Source organism: Kwoniella botswanensis, chromosome 1, assembly GCF_036426115.1.
Source record: "Kwoniella botswanensis chromosome 1, complete sequence".
Classification (NCBI taxonomy): domain Eukaryota; kingdom Fungi; phylum Basidiomycota; class Tremellomycetes; order Tremellales; family Cryptococcaceae; genus Kwoniella; species Kwoniella botswanensis.
The window spans coordinates 3,194,545-3,208,494 of record NC_088599.1 but is presented as its reverse complement, the minus strand read 5'-3'; the positions used below and the strand labels follow the sequence as shown (position 1 = coordinate 3,208,494).

The window sequence follows — 13,950 nt, the reverse complement described above, 5'->3', positions numbered from 1 at the left end:
TAGATTACAAGAGAACATTAACCAGTAATCTGAATCATGAGTGAGTCGTTGAGATTAAGCTTTCCCGGATTGCAACATCGTGAGCCGTCCAGTAAGTACCAAATAAAGGAGAAAATCCCAAACGAAGCGTGGTCAACTTCGCGTGTGAGTTAATGTGGCACCTCGATTTTAGGGATATAGGTATACGTCTCTTGCAAGAGACTCAACGATCCAGCGGTGGTATCAACAGTATGTACAGGGAGAGGAGACCCGACAGGAGCATCCTATACAAAGAGCTTTGGGATGTATCGTAATATACGGTCACAGCACACTGAGTATACTCTGAAGGTATCCGTCCATTCTCTCTACGGCCATTAACGTAGGATCCTGTGATATACCTGGAGACCGATATGACCAGTTCACAAAATTCAGGACGACCACCTGACATGTATTCTAGTGCTTGGTACCCACAGCCCTACAATAGGGTTGAAAACATATGGACAATGTAACAACGATTAATACCTCTGGTCTGTTTGACCGTGACCTGATTTACTGCAACAACAAACATATGCGCTCTGTTGGCCTTACGTAAGTCATGGTCTCTAAAATGCGCAGTCATCGTGTATTTCATGGTGGCTTTCCCCCAATCGATACTAAAAAACACCCGCATTGGTCATGTATAGCACCTAGGTGGTACAGCACATGCACATGCATAAACTTGACTTCTCACACTACAATGGTTTGCTCTGTCTGCAATTTGTCGCACCTCTCTTCGCAGAGCGGTGACAAGCTATGTACAGAAATGGAGAAATGAACCAGCATAGCTTGCTTGATATGTGCTGCGGAATTCTTTTTTTCCTTCGGATCTGATGAATTATGACGCGTTTCACATTGCAAAAATTCTTATTCGACCCTTTTTTTTTCCCTTCCCTCCCTCTTCTCTTGTATTCCCCTCCCCCATGTACGGTGCTGGTTATTCCGGAGCAACGCATGAGACCATTCAAAAACAACTAGTTGAATCCGTAGTGAGACGAGACGAGACGAAACCACACCTTACCATACCCCCAACGCCTTACGCTAACATCTCGCATCAAAGGGTATTGCCGGCATATTTTCATAAAAACAAAGATCTTCCTTCTCCCTGTAGAGAAGAAAAAAAAATACCATACATATCAAGGTAACTTGATTCGTTTCTCTCAAGATCAACTATTCTACCACCGTCAAGATTGTAATATCGACCAAAAGTATAGTTTTCAACCAGCGATTCAGTACGAAAGGTCTACTTTGAAAGAAATCGATTTGGATTTGCCTGCCACTCGCATCGACAGAATCAAAACAACAACGACAACAGCAGCAAAGAGAAGAAAAAAAACAAGTTGGAATTGCTCAAGCTCGGATCTTTACGCGTTACGCACAGACCCTTCATTATCATCTGCAATCAACACATCCATACATCTCACTCTCACCTTCACTCAAGCATACTGTAGCAAATAAAGTATACCCCTCAAATAGCATCGTCATAATTAACATCGCCTCATCAACCCCATACTCTTATCACAACATCAACAACAACATCAACCGAAAATGACCCAACAGCCATACCTTAACGGAAACAGCCATACACTAAAGGTAAGTCGCCTCTTTCCTCTATCATAATTCGATAGGAGGATAGGATCCATGCTGATGCACATTCGATGATATAGAGGGTAGTCGTCACAGGTGGATTAGGATACATCGGTTCTCATGTCGTCGTATCATTGTTATTGACAGGTCAATATCAACCCATCGTAATCGACAACTGTCACAATTCGTATCCTGAAGCTTTGAATCGATGTGCTGAGATCGCAAGGGATGAAATGGGGTAAGTCAATCCCTCGCGCTATCAAAATTTATGCAGGTCCCCATGATCTACAGAAATGATCCGCGATGGAAGGAAAGAATGTTCTATCAGGTGGTTTTTGCAGAATCAAGCTAATGTACCAAACATTATGTGTAGATCCGAAGCTCCTCAGCCTATATTACACAATGTCGATCTGCGTGATCACGAAGCAGTAGAAGATGTATTTTCTCAGTATGATGACAAGGGTGGTATCTGGGCTGTTATTCATCTGGCAGCTTTAAAAGCTGTTGGTGAATCTGGTGAATTCCCTTTGAGGTATTATAAGACGAATGTAGCGGGTACTATATCACTTTTCGAGGTGAGTAGAGTTTGCATCTTCACCTCCTTGTCATTACCGCTCATTTTGATCGGATTAAAAACCTCCAGGACAGGATTTGCGCTGACATGTTCTTTGTACCTCTTCACTTCTTAGTCGATGGAACGACACGGTGTGAACAACCTAGTCTTCTCATCCTCAGCGACCGTGTACGGTACACCCGAAATCATCCCTATACCCGAGACCTCACCTCTACTACCTGCCTCGTGTTACGGTCGAACGAAAGCCGTGGTAGAAGAGATCATCCAAGATCTGTGTAGGGTGCAGAAAAAGGACGGTCAAAGTAGTTTGAGAGCTGTCAGTGTGAGGTATTTCAAGTGAGTTATCGTCCCCCCAAACAATCTCTATCTTCAGTGAATATGGCTGACAAACGGTTTCCCTCTTTGTAGCCCTGCCGGTGCTCACCCATCTGGTAAATTAGGAGAAGAACCCCGCGGAAAGCCAGGAAACTTGTTACCACTCTTAGCGCAAATGGCCATCGGAAGGGAGAAGAGTCAACTGAAGATATTCGGTACTGATTTCCCTACACCGTGAGTCCAACGAAAATCCCTTTCACCTTTTCCGATTACTCATGTTGACCTTAATCTTTGGTATGTCAGTGATGGAACTTGTGTTCGAGACTACCTACACATCATGGATTTGGCTCACGGTCATGTATTGGCTCTTGATGCCCTGGCCGTACCTACCACTCAGAAAAACATCTTCTCGAATTGTGATGCGGAAAACGGTTCTTTCAGATCTTTCAACCTCGGTAAAGGTAAAGGAATGAGTGTGTTGAATATGATTGAAGCCATGAGGAAAGCGACGGGTTATGATTATCAGTATGAGATCGTTGGTAGAAGGTGAGTTGGTGTGGTGTTCTATTTTCCACGGTAACCTCCTGTCACTCTGGAAGTGTTGCCATTTGGGCACGCAAAGAAAGTTGTCCGCTGACTTGCTATTTGTTTCTTTTTCCACAGACGAGGTGACGTACCAGACTTGACCGCTGATCCAACATTAGCAGAGAAAGAATTAGGATTCGTAGCTAAAAAAGGTTTAGAGGAAATGTGCAGAGACCTATGGAACTTCCAGACTAAAAACCCTCATGGGTTCGAATCCGCTCAAAAACAGAATGGAACAATTTGATCCCATCGTGAGATATGGAAAGCTGCGGTGGAGCTCATATGTGAATGGACACTTGTTTTCTCTTCATACTATTTGATATTTATATACCCTCGACAATCCAATCGATTCACCTCACAACATAACTTTCACAGATATAGATAAAATCAGTCATATACAATTGTATATTACCCCAATACAAGTACAGATCTGAAAAAACACTTTTCTCTCTGTTTTTCAATTTCTTTCGTTTCTGATCTGGCATTTTGAATTCTATTTCCTACTTCTCTCTTTGATGATAGATAGATGGGTTTTGTTCTCAGCTTCATATTCTTATTTATATCACTTTGTTATAATCGCTTGTTCTTTTCTTCCATTAAGTTTTGGTCTTAGTTCTTTTATATCTCATTTCTTACATATTCACATATCCACGTACTTCTATTACGGTGATTTTGGCTCTACACGCAAATAATGCAACGCATAGATTTAGGATCTTATCATGATATGGCCTTCTCACTTTGAGAACCCGGGAATCCGTCACAAGTTGCTTCCTTCCATCTTACCGTCCTTTGACAGAGAAGGTCTTCGAACCAGCACTCCATCAAAGTGATCATCTGCGATATATGCCTACCATTAGATCCGGCTGTTAGTAGTAAATTATAAGCATCATATACTTCATCGCATTACATTGGTCATTCGAACGATCTTTTGTATTACTCTGTATTACAATCTCATGGACTTCGCAATTACGGATCGAACATCGTCTTCAGATCCTTCCAGCTCCCAAGGATACAGTCAAAACACTGCTCATCCACTGATCTCCAGAATTGACAAATCGAAAAGACTAAATAGACTCAGGAGCTCAAACACAGACTTAGACTTTGCGGGATCAGAAGCCAATTTGACTTTACTTGAACATCGACAGAACCCTCGTAAGATGCGATACGCTCCGAACGCAACACACACAAGTATGATGAGCGCGGACCAACAACAAACTGACCAACCTGGTGGGACTGGTGAGACATCTCAAAATCCCACCGAAGAGAATGTACAAGCACAGGTCAATGATGGTCATGAGAGCGATGAGAAGATGGGTCATTCAACTTCGAACGAATCCCTCTCTAGGTGGAGTATGAAAACTAGATATCACGGAGATGGAGCTGATGTCGAATCCGACAATACTAACATCGTCGATGACACAGGTACAGCTTCGTCACAACACCAATCGATTACTGATCGTGATCGTGATCGTGAACGTGAACGACAACGACGCGAACTCCCTACAGATCGTAACGATGAGTTGAAAATATGGGCTATGAGGACAATGACTGAGGGTATTCGGGAAAATCATGGACTTGATGCTTGTCCGGAAGATTGTATCTATAACAATGGGAAGGGGTTCGATGTAGTTCATGAATTGTGATGTTTCGAAATGCATGTCAAGTAGTGATGTGGGTGCATGATGTGTATGATCAATGAAGGTGAGCCAATAACTCCTCTCATACAAGTGGTGCTACAACACCCATTAAACTTTCAACATAGTCTATTCTACTGTATTATAGTATCGGGTTTCCCGTTGACTGACCCTCTCATACCTTCTGATACTACTACAATTCGCTCCTGCGAGGTAGAATACCTCCACAACCTTTCTTGACAGTCCAAGAGCGCCTGATTCAACTTCCAGATTTTATTATGTTCTGTTGATGAATATCTTAATACACATATCTAAATGCGGTGTTCTCCCTATCAGTCTTATCGGACAGTCCCTCGAGGGCACCCTCAGTTTCCATCCTTCTATCGACCTTACCAAACTTCTTATCCCTTCGTCTGTTATCGAAGATCATGTAGACTCGGATGGTCACAGCGAGTAATGCCTGTACGCAGAAGAAGACCAAGATGATAGCTAGAGCTTTGGAGTAATTACTCGAACCAGAGGGGAAGATGAATGGACCGACAATATTAGCAGCTGAAAACATGACCAGTACGGAACCATAGATGAAAGATCGTTTGGTATGACCGGCAAAGTTGACTCCGATATGAGCTTGGAAGAATGGCCATGTGACGGCGTAAGAGTTGATCAACCAGTAGGCGACTGCCCGACCCCACTTGGGATGATTACCGTGAGTGGTTGCGTATACTGCTGCTATACCGGCGATAGCTGGGATAAGAGGTAAGACCATACCCAATGTACGCAATCCACCGTATTTTCGAGCGGCGATACCCCATGCGAGCAAGGATCCAGCAGATACGATGGATGAGGGTAGACCGGCGAGAAGAGTGTTGAATTGGTTGAACCCGAATGAGGATATTACCAGAGCTAGCAAAATGTAAGATATAAGCTACATGTGTGAAAAGTAATTTGGTTGAAGCAGTTCGCACACTCACTGTTGAAACTGGATAGACCGTTTGGTACCATCGCGAAGAAGACATACAAGAGACTGAGGTAGTACATGGGATCTTTGATCGCGTCCACAACTTGGTGCAGTTGGACTAAAGAGGCGAAGTGAACAGGATGTTAGTGGTGGATATCACAGCAAAGGCTTTTTCTACAAGGAAACTCACGTGCAGAACCTTTGGTACCAGCCATGTTCTCTGCTACTCTCTCAAGAGCGATGACCTTCTCTTCTTCAGTTAAGAATCGAGCCTTGATAGGTGTATCAGGTAAGAAGAACCATCCTGCTCCCAAGGCAATGGACAACAATCCTAAGACGAGGTAGATCCATGCCCATTGTTTCAGGCCATCGTTTTTGATGTGTCCTAGACCGTACGCAACAAGGGTAAAGATGAGGTAGAATGTTCCCTACAATCAGATCGAACACGAGCTATGAAGTCAGTTTGCTGTCTTCCTCTATGAACGAGACGAGAGTGAAAGTTCCGACCTACCTGCATCGCACCCCAGATCAAAGTCCTAACAGCATTTTCCTTTCTGGTGTAGAACAAAGCCGTGTAACTGACTAATGAAGGGACCAAGGGAGCTTCGAAGAAACCCAATAGGAATCGGATAGCCATCATATCACTAAAGTTTCGACATCCCATTGTACCCAACATCAAAACTCCCCATAAGATACAGGTCACACTGATGACTTTGGCGAGAGGAAGTCGGGCAGTACAGTAGAAAGCCGGGATTTGACCTGGTCACCTTTCAATGTCAGTCAAATCATCCTTGCAGAACTCCGAAAGGAAACGAGATGTAATGACTCAGGGTAGACTTACCAGCTAGATAACCAAAGTAGAACATCGAGGACACCCAAGAATATTGATTACCTACCAAGCCGAGATCCTTTTTCAAATCGAATAAGACTGCCCAGGCCAACGCAGCTTTATCAATGTAATTGACACCTAATACACAAAACAGGCATCATCAGTCTTCATTCAAGTGAAGTTGGGGTGAGGTTCGCTTACTCACCGACAAGGAAACACATCATGGCCAAAAGGTAAATATCAAACTTGGTAGCTATTCTTTTACTTTTCGCTTCCCATATAGCTTGTTCTTCGGGCGTTCGATCACCTTGAATATCCACATTCTTTGCGTAGATCTCATACCCATCATCTACTTTGCCTTCTGCAGCGAAAGTATTGACGGGTTGACTGGTAATTTGCTCTTTATCGTCTTTGTATTCCATATTTGCGATGGCACCCGGATCCGATTTAGTGATGGTTATGATCTACCAAAAGAGGAGCAAGAAGGTGTATCCATCTGAAGCTAGACCTTTTTATGCCCTTTTTACTTTAGTCCATCTTCCATCGATCACTTTTTTTCGGGTTGAGAAATCTCTTATCTCTTGTGATAGACATTTTCGATTGATGTCTTGAATCCCCGATATCACCCTTGGTCTCTGCTGGACTGAAAGCCGACTGACCCCTGCCTGCTTTGCCGCTCCATCCCGCCCAAGCATTACAGCAGAGGAAACAGACGATCCAAATGTCGCGGACGAGTAGTCATCTGGTTTAGTCTATCGTAAGAAGAGCAAAGCAACAACCTTATCTTTCGAGTCCTATGACCCGTAAGTAATCGTGTGGTACCATTGCCAGCTCGTCCGGAAAAAAGCCGAGGGTCTAAAAATAATTAATTCCAGAGATAAGGTCCCAAATTACTGTAGTTCGTTGCTTGACTTGCTTGGCTCTCGCCCTTCACAACCTATATGAAGCCGTCCTGAGGACTCGTTCGTCAAGCTTGGAATTGACAAATAAGAAAAGAGAGAATAACACGACTATGGCAACTCACTTCGGGTTTCCGAATCCGATTCCGAACAAGCGCTTACTCGAGTAGTCCAATTCTTCAACGCCAATGGGGCAAAGGGGGCAACGGACTTGGCCGAAAGATGATGTATGAGCTCTCCTCCGGTCAAGAGTGATCGAGACTAGCAGATGATGACTTACAGCAAGGAATTTGAGAGGGACTGGAGTAACTCATACCGACTCCAGTTGACCACATGGATAATCCAAAGCTTCGTCCTGCTCGTCAAGTATATCCCTTGCGTGCTACAAGAGAGATCAGTCCGTAAGAAATAAAGATGTCCTCCTCTGTATATGAGTTGCCGGAGCCAAACGAGAGGAAATGTCTTGAAGTCTTACAAGGCCTGATCAAGATCAAGTCCTACAGCAAAACAGATGGAGAGCTAGAAGCAACATCGTACATGGCGAAGCTCATGAAGGATGTGGGGTTAGATGCGGATGTCAAGGAATTCGATGAAGGCAAGAGACAGAATGCTTTGGGTATATGGAGGGGAACCGGCGGAGGAAAGTCACTGTTATTCAACGGTCATGTGGATACCAACCCTGTCACCGAAGGCTGGACCGTCGATCCTTGGGGTGGAGTAGTCAAGGACGGTATGATATACGGTATAGGAGTATCAAATATGAGTGAGTCTCACTGTTTCTTATCATCCATAAGTTAACTGAACTAAATTTGGCAAGGGCTGCACCTACAGAGGCAGGATGTGCAGCATATCTCTGCGCGGTGCAGACACTCTTCGAATCAGGCTGGAAACCCAAAGGAGATGTGGTCTTAACCCATGTGGTGGGAGAGCTACAAGGTGGTCCAGGGACAGTCGCGTTGATAGATCAAGGTTACTGCAACGTCGATTATTTCGTTAATTGCGAGCCGAGTGATTTGAAGGCGATAACGATGCATGCCGAGAGTCACATCTTCCGCATAGAATTGACGGGTGTGACGAGGCAGTGAGTGCAAAGCCTCCGTTCAATCCTTGTCTATCGAAGGGGAGGGACACTGATGATCCATCTCTTTGCCCCGTAGTATGAGCAAGAGGGAAGCCGGTACCGATGCGATATTAGCAGCCACCGACCTTATACCGAGATTGGACAAGTTGACCTTTGGAAATGCCAAGAACGACGATGTGAAGGCTTGTAATAGGTGTCATGTGGGTGTGGTAAGAGCTGGACTGGGGAGGGAAATGGCAGTTTGGAGACCACCTCAGGTAGCTGATTTTGCTGTGATACGGGGAGCAGCGTGAGTAAGCTCTAAACCTCTTGTACGGTAGTGGCCCTTGATATAGTCAGCTGATCACTGAAGAGCAGTCGGTTCGGTCCAGGTCAAACGTCCAATGATGTTGAAACCGCCCTAGAAATAGAATGTATGGAGACTCAGCGTAAATTCCCTCAATTGAAATATGAGATATTCAACGAACGATCCGACAGTATGCCTTCATTTGAGGTATCGAAGCAAGCGCACATAGTGAAGAGGCTGAACGAGGCATACGAAAAAGTGAGGCCAGGTGAAAAACAGCCGACAGGTGCACTAGCGCCTCAATGTTTCTACGGTTCAGACGCTGGTCACTTGTATGTCAAATTAGGTTTGGAAGGTATAGTGTGCGGTCCAGGTGGGAAATACAATACGATGCCTGATGAACGTGTAGAAGTGAGTACTCATCAATAAACATCGCATTATGCTTGTGGCTGAGCTCAAGAGCAAAATCGTAGGTTCTCGATTATCTGGATTGTATAAAGATGTTCATACGTTTGATCATGGATATCTGCGGCTAGGATGCTCATAAATACCAAAGAGGCGACTCGAAAAACCATTCGTGGAATGGAGATAGTCAAGTCCAACGTTTCAGCGACCCTCTTTTCCTCTATTCTTACTGGCATAAAGGAGACGTAGATTTGTAACGTGCTTCGAGAGCCACCTTGATGTCATCACGAGAAGTTACGAGCTGAACTGACCTTACGATATCGAGTCGATCGAGTCGTACTTGGTTATCCCTAGAAATATAAATGCCTTAAGTACTCTGAAAGCAGATATGATACTTCTATCATATCGTGGAGCAGCAGCCGATTGTGGTCAACGGATGATTGTGCACAGCCATAGCTACAGTATTGTGGCAAACTTCGGCAGGATTTTCGTCTTCTCGCTTGACATATATTGTCTGATCCCCACTCATCACGCGTTGGGCCATTATATGGTTCCCCGATATTTCATGACGTAGTATCAGAGGAACCCAAAGAAGGACAATGGAGAATTGGACGTTGAAAGCTCAAACGCTTCGTGGAAGGATTATCCCCCTGTCCAAGAAGGGTCTCTCGGTCAAAGGACTTGGCAAATCAGACTTGTGTGAGCAAAGAGAGTCTGGATCATCTTTCTCAAAGAAAGGAGACGTAAACTTCTTAGGCATAAAAATCCCGAGTAGAATCCTTAAGTCTGAGTAAGGTTTTTGGACCTCCTGTTCCCCACTGGCGAATTTTCGCTTCACATACTATAAAGTCCCCGTCGTTGTCTATACAGCAACTCTCCCTTTCGACTCTCACTCGAGTTCGACGCAACAAATCACAACCATACCTATAAATATACAAACATGTCAACCAGCACTACGAATATCAGTACATACAAGGCATTCGATGAATCCAAGACTAAAGCTTTCGCTTACATCAGGAACAAATAAGAAACCGAATGGAGCAAAGGGCTTGGCGGTCTGGGAGCAGTCTACAGTACATGTATACCCACTATGAAAAATTACCTGGAAGATACCAAACACTGGACTAGGGAAGAGTACGATAAACGAGCGTATGATCATTGGATTTCCAAAAATCCGGGAAGTACGAGGGAACCAAGTGAGAGTGAATGGAAAGCTTATACTGACAAGTATTACGAGGATATGGTGAAAAGGGCCAATGAAGGACCGACCGTCAATGCCATCTACCATTTCTGCCGGGAAGCTTTTGATCAATGTGAGATTGACACTAACGATGTTCTTGCGACCTGTCCCACCTCCTATTCCGATTCTACTAAGGTCTTCACAACTAAAAATGACAAAGAGGCTTATGACATTTATCTAATCAGTCAAGACCACAAGGAGAAAGAAAGGTTGGATCATCGAATCTCAAGTGATTATCTCATCAAGAAGTATGCTCTACATGCGGATTTCACTCAACCCATCGATGAAGATCTCGCAGAAGCAATCACATTCCTGAAATCTTCGTGATCAGGATAACTATGTGCCGACGCTACATCACGAGGTTTTAGCTTTGTCATTTTAACAATCTGAATGTACATACAGTATGGTAAATCAGATTCATTGACTCTGCCGTAGGCCTTACTCCCCATTGTTGGTGATTAGTCATGCATAGGCAGACTTGAGGATTCCCTGAAGAGCACGTGCTGTACATACTGCATCCTAAGGATCTCGATATTCCGCATGTCAATCCTGTTGTTTGATCGCCGCATTGTCTCTACCTCTCTTACACCACAATGGAGATCATGTATCTACCTACATTCATGACCAGAAGACTGACAAATAACAATACGTATATATTGTACTTGTCCAACGAGGTGTATTGATCTTTCACGGTGTGTACCAAAAAGGGTATTTTACAAAACTCCTATTTCTTGTAAGAACTGTAGCAATAGCAAATACCATCAGCAACGTGCCCCGCTTAGCAGAGACTGTGTTGGCTATACACTCACAGCGTTCATATCAAAATCGTTCCATTCTAGATTCACGGCGTTCAGACTTTGTTCGTCGAGCTACGATGTGATAGAACAGGTGGTCAGTACATCTCATACACACAACAGTGGAGGTAAGGAATCAAGGTGATCATAAGGTCGAGGTCGTGCGGTATATGCTGAAACATCTGACACCGATGAATTATGGCAATGTCACACTCACGATAGTAGACATAGTATTGAAATCCATGTCCAGCCCATTCCCACTCGTATCCAATCCAACTTGATCAATTAGAGGTGTCTCCTGTAGAGGTAACACTGCATTTGCCGCGCGTCCATGTCCATGTCCATCACTATCGCCACCACCATGAGCATGGACGTTCGGCGTAGTTCTAGTCAACGTTCTTCCTGCACCTAGAAGATCCAAATCTTCATTTTCACCTTCATGAATTGGGGTGGTCGATCCTGAGCGCTGAATTGCCCGGACAGCTTTATCTCTCAACCTTTCAACTGTAACCTACAAAAACCCCATTAACATGATCAGCCGATTTAATCTGAAACCGATGTATTGTGATGGTATCTGAAGCTCGGAGGGAGAGAGTTACTTACAAATTCCTCTCTTTCAGTCATTTTGAACAAGGCCACTCCATTTTCCAATTCCGCCAACACCGTTCTAGCCAAACTTGACGTTGGGGCACGTATCACGGCAGCAGCGAGACATACACAAGCTCCGAAAAGGTGGAAAAAGAAATGCCACCTTCTATGTATAAGCTGACCCTGTAGGACAATCATATTTCTAACTAGCGACACAATCGCTCGACAGGCTTCCAAGCATGATAAATAAGATTGTTTGAGTGGACTTGATAATGGTTCGATAGGTGATTCTTTCAAAGTTCGGATGAACCATCCTCTATGTAAAGTCAATCTAGCTTCGTTGATAAATAATAATAACATATTCCGTTGGAAAGCTTCTTTATGTCTGGCTGGGTTGGTGAGGTCGTCTGGTGAAGGAGGAACGACAGGTGAGAGATGGTATGGTAAATCATCTTGAAATTTAATGATCAATTGATCAATTTCATATACCTCGTTATAGATCCACGGTTTGACACGAACTTGTCTTTCGTTAATTTTCGACCAGATCTTGGTCAATTCGTATGTCTTGGCGTGAAATCCATTGAGGTCAGATTGGTTGGATAAAGGAATTTCCACATCGATACTCGAATCATTTATACATTGACCTCTTCCTAATGCGACGGATTGAAGGACGTCCATCCCGTGAATCTCCCAAAAGACAATCCGACGTTCCAAAGCGGTATGTAGATTCCAATGCGATCCATCACGATGTAGACCGATCGCTTCGCAGATGGCCATTCCCATTCTCAGTAATGGCCAGAAGGTATCACCGCCGGAAGTATCCGTACCGCCATTCATGAGATATAGACCATAAAGGAAGATGCACTGCACATAGGTCATGGAGTGTGATGAATCCAATAAGAGACATGCTCTCGCACCGTTGAAGCAGTTTCGAGCGAGATCATTGTACGGTGGTCGAGATAGGTCCATCAAAGCTCCTGTCGCTAGAATAAGGAGACTTAGGGCCAGCCACTGAGGTTTGACTGGCCCAGGTTCGATGGCCGTTGGATCGCGGTATATATGAGGAAACAAGTATTCGTCCCATACATGTCTTTGGACAATGTTGGTGAACCATCCGAAAGTCTTAACGAAGCATACATCAGCATGAAGACACATTGTGCAAACCCCATACCGTCAACTCACCTGGTAGTAGATTTCTGCTACGGGAACGGCTATTTCTGGTGGAGGTAGGAAATTCGATATGATTTGTTTCATGTCGAGTCGTGGTATCTGGGAGTACGGCGGGAAGAGATCGGTGAAATCTGAGGGAGAGGCGAAATCATATTGCGTGGATGAACCAGCAGGTGATGAAGAATGAGCTTGTGATGAAGGGGGTAGATAATGTTTCTACATCAAGGTGCATTACAGTATCAGCGTCACCTCCTCACAAGGGAATGAATATGAAAATCAAAGAAATATCAATCTCACAGAGAAATAAACACTACTAGCTGCACCATAGTATCTTGATGTATGTGGATCATCACCCAAAGTCAAATGACTAACACTAGGTAGAGTGTCTGGACTCGCATGTGAAGTTGAAGTGGTACTTTGAGGAGGTGGACTTCTGTTCTTGACCTCTTTCCTATTGGCATATAAGCTATCTTCGAGTAATGGATGTCGTGAGGAGGTGGCAACTTTGAGAGCTTCTTCCAGCGCTGCTATTCGTTTATGCAGGTCCTGGAGGCAAGTGAGCATCAGCCTAAGAATTCTTGTATATTCAGGAGGCGACATACCTCAGTGCTAGCCAAGATCTTCCTGTGATAGTGTACATACATTAACAAACATCCTTCATGCCTATCCAAGATGTACTCACGTCCTCCTTGATCCATTGACCAGTTCTCCTTCTGGGCATATACTGTTCCAATTTACAGAGTCAAAAATCACCTCATCCATTGCCAACAGATCTACTTACCTAGCCAGACCTCTCTTTACACAATGATTACAGGGAAACACCAATTCGCATTTCAACTTCAATCGCCTACACTCGGCACCTGATGTCATCATGTTGGGTATTAGCATTTCGCAGATTCGCTTCGTGAGCAATATATATGTACACATACATGACAAGGGTTTCTTCCTCTTTCCTGATTTGTTGCTGCTCTCTGCTGGTGGCATACTGCT

General features: G+C 44.2%; 6 protein-coding genes across 6 annotated transcripts; 4 read left to right on the top strand and 2 right to left on the bottom strand.

The window, feature by feature from the left end:
- Positions 1 to 1,563: 1,563 nt before the first annotated feature.
- On the top strand, positions 1,564 to 3,320 carry L199_001237 (UDP-glucose 4-epimerase GalE; the record flags this gene model as incomplete). Its single annotated transcript, XM_064886992.1, has 7 exons — positions 1,564 to 1,608; positions 1,683 to 1,840; positions 1,976 to 2,177; positions 2,292 to 2,512; positions 2,585 to 2,725; positions 2,795 to 3,037; positions 3,155 to 3,320. 7 exons carry the CDS (start codon positions 1,564 to 1,566, stop codon positions 3,318 to 3,320), a joined length of 1,176 nt encoding a protein of 391 aa, XP_064743064.1.
- A 709-nt stretch (positions 3,321 to 4,029) lies between these two features.
- On the top strand, positions 4,030 to 4,719 carry L199_001236 (uncharacterized protein; the record flags this gene model as incomplete). The annotated part of the gene is made up of 1 exon (XM_064886991.1): positions 4,030 to 4,719. The coding sequence occupies one exon, from the start codon at positions 4,030 to 4,032 to the stop codon at positions 4,717 to 4,719; it is 690 nt and encodes a 229-aa protein (XP_064743063.1).
- Positions 4,720 to 5,008: 289 nt separating this feature from the next.
- Positions 5,009 to 6,919, bottom strand: L199_001235 (uncharacterized protein; the record flags this gene model as incomplete). Its single annotated transcript, XM_064886990.1, has 6 exons — positions 5,009 to 5,613; positions 5,682 to 5,786; positions 5,859 to 6,096; positions 6,180 to 6,427; positions 6,510 to 6,635; positions 6,703 to 6,919. 6 exons carry the CDS (start codon positions 6,917 to 6,919, stop codon positions 5,009 to 5,011), a joined length of 1,539 nt encoding a protein of 512 aa, XP_064743062.1.
- Positions 6,920 to 7,810: 891 nt separating this feature from the next.
- Positions 7,811 to 9,299, top strand: L199_001234 (uncharacterized protein; the record flags this gene model as incomplete). Its single annotated transcript, XM_064886989.1, has 5 exons — positions 7,811 to 8,159; positions 8,228 to 8,477; positions 8,554 to 8,766; positions 8,835 to 9,174; positions 9,237 to 9,299. 5 exons carry the CDS (start codon positions 7,811 to 7,813, stop codon positions 9,297 to 9,299), a joined length of 1,215 nt encoding a protein of 404 aa, XP_064743061.1.
- An 809-nt stretch (positions 9,300 to 10,108) lies between these two features.
- L199_001233 (uncharacterized protein) lies at positions 10,109 to 10,735 on the top strand (the record flags this gene model as incomplete). The annotated part of the gene is made up of 2 exons (XM_064886988.1): positions 10,109 to 10,133; positions 10,197 to 10,735. The coding sequence occupies 2 exons, from the start codon at positions 10,109 to 10,111 to the stop codon at positions 10,733 to 10,735; spliced, it is 564 nt and encodes a 187-aa protein (XP_064743060.1).
- A 386-nt stretch (positions 10,736 to 11,121) lies between these two features.
- Positions 11,122 to 13,944, bottom strand: L199_001232 (uncharacterized protein; the record flags this gene model as incomplete). The annotated part of the gene is made up of 10 exons (XM_064886987.1): positions 11,122 to 11,148; positions 11,218 to 11,277; positions 11,420 to 11,713; positions 11,806 to 12,912; positions 12,973 to 13,176; positions 13,258 to 13,506; positions 13,563 to 13,584; positions 13,643 to 13,684; positions 13,742 to 13,820; positions 13,890 to 13,944. 10 exons carry the CDS (start codon positions 13,942 to 13,944, stop codon positions 11,122 to 11,124), a joined length of 2,139 nt encoding a protein of 712 aa, XP_064743059.1.
- Between the last annotated feature and the right edge of the window lie 6 nt (positions 13,945 to 13,950).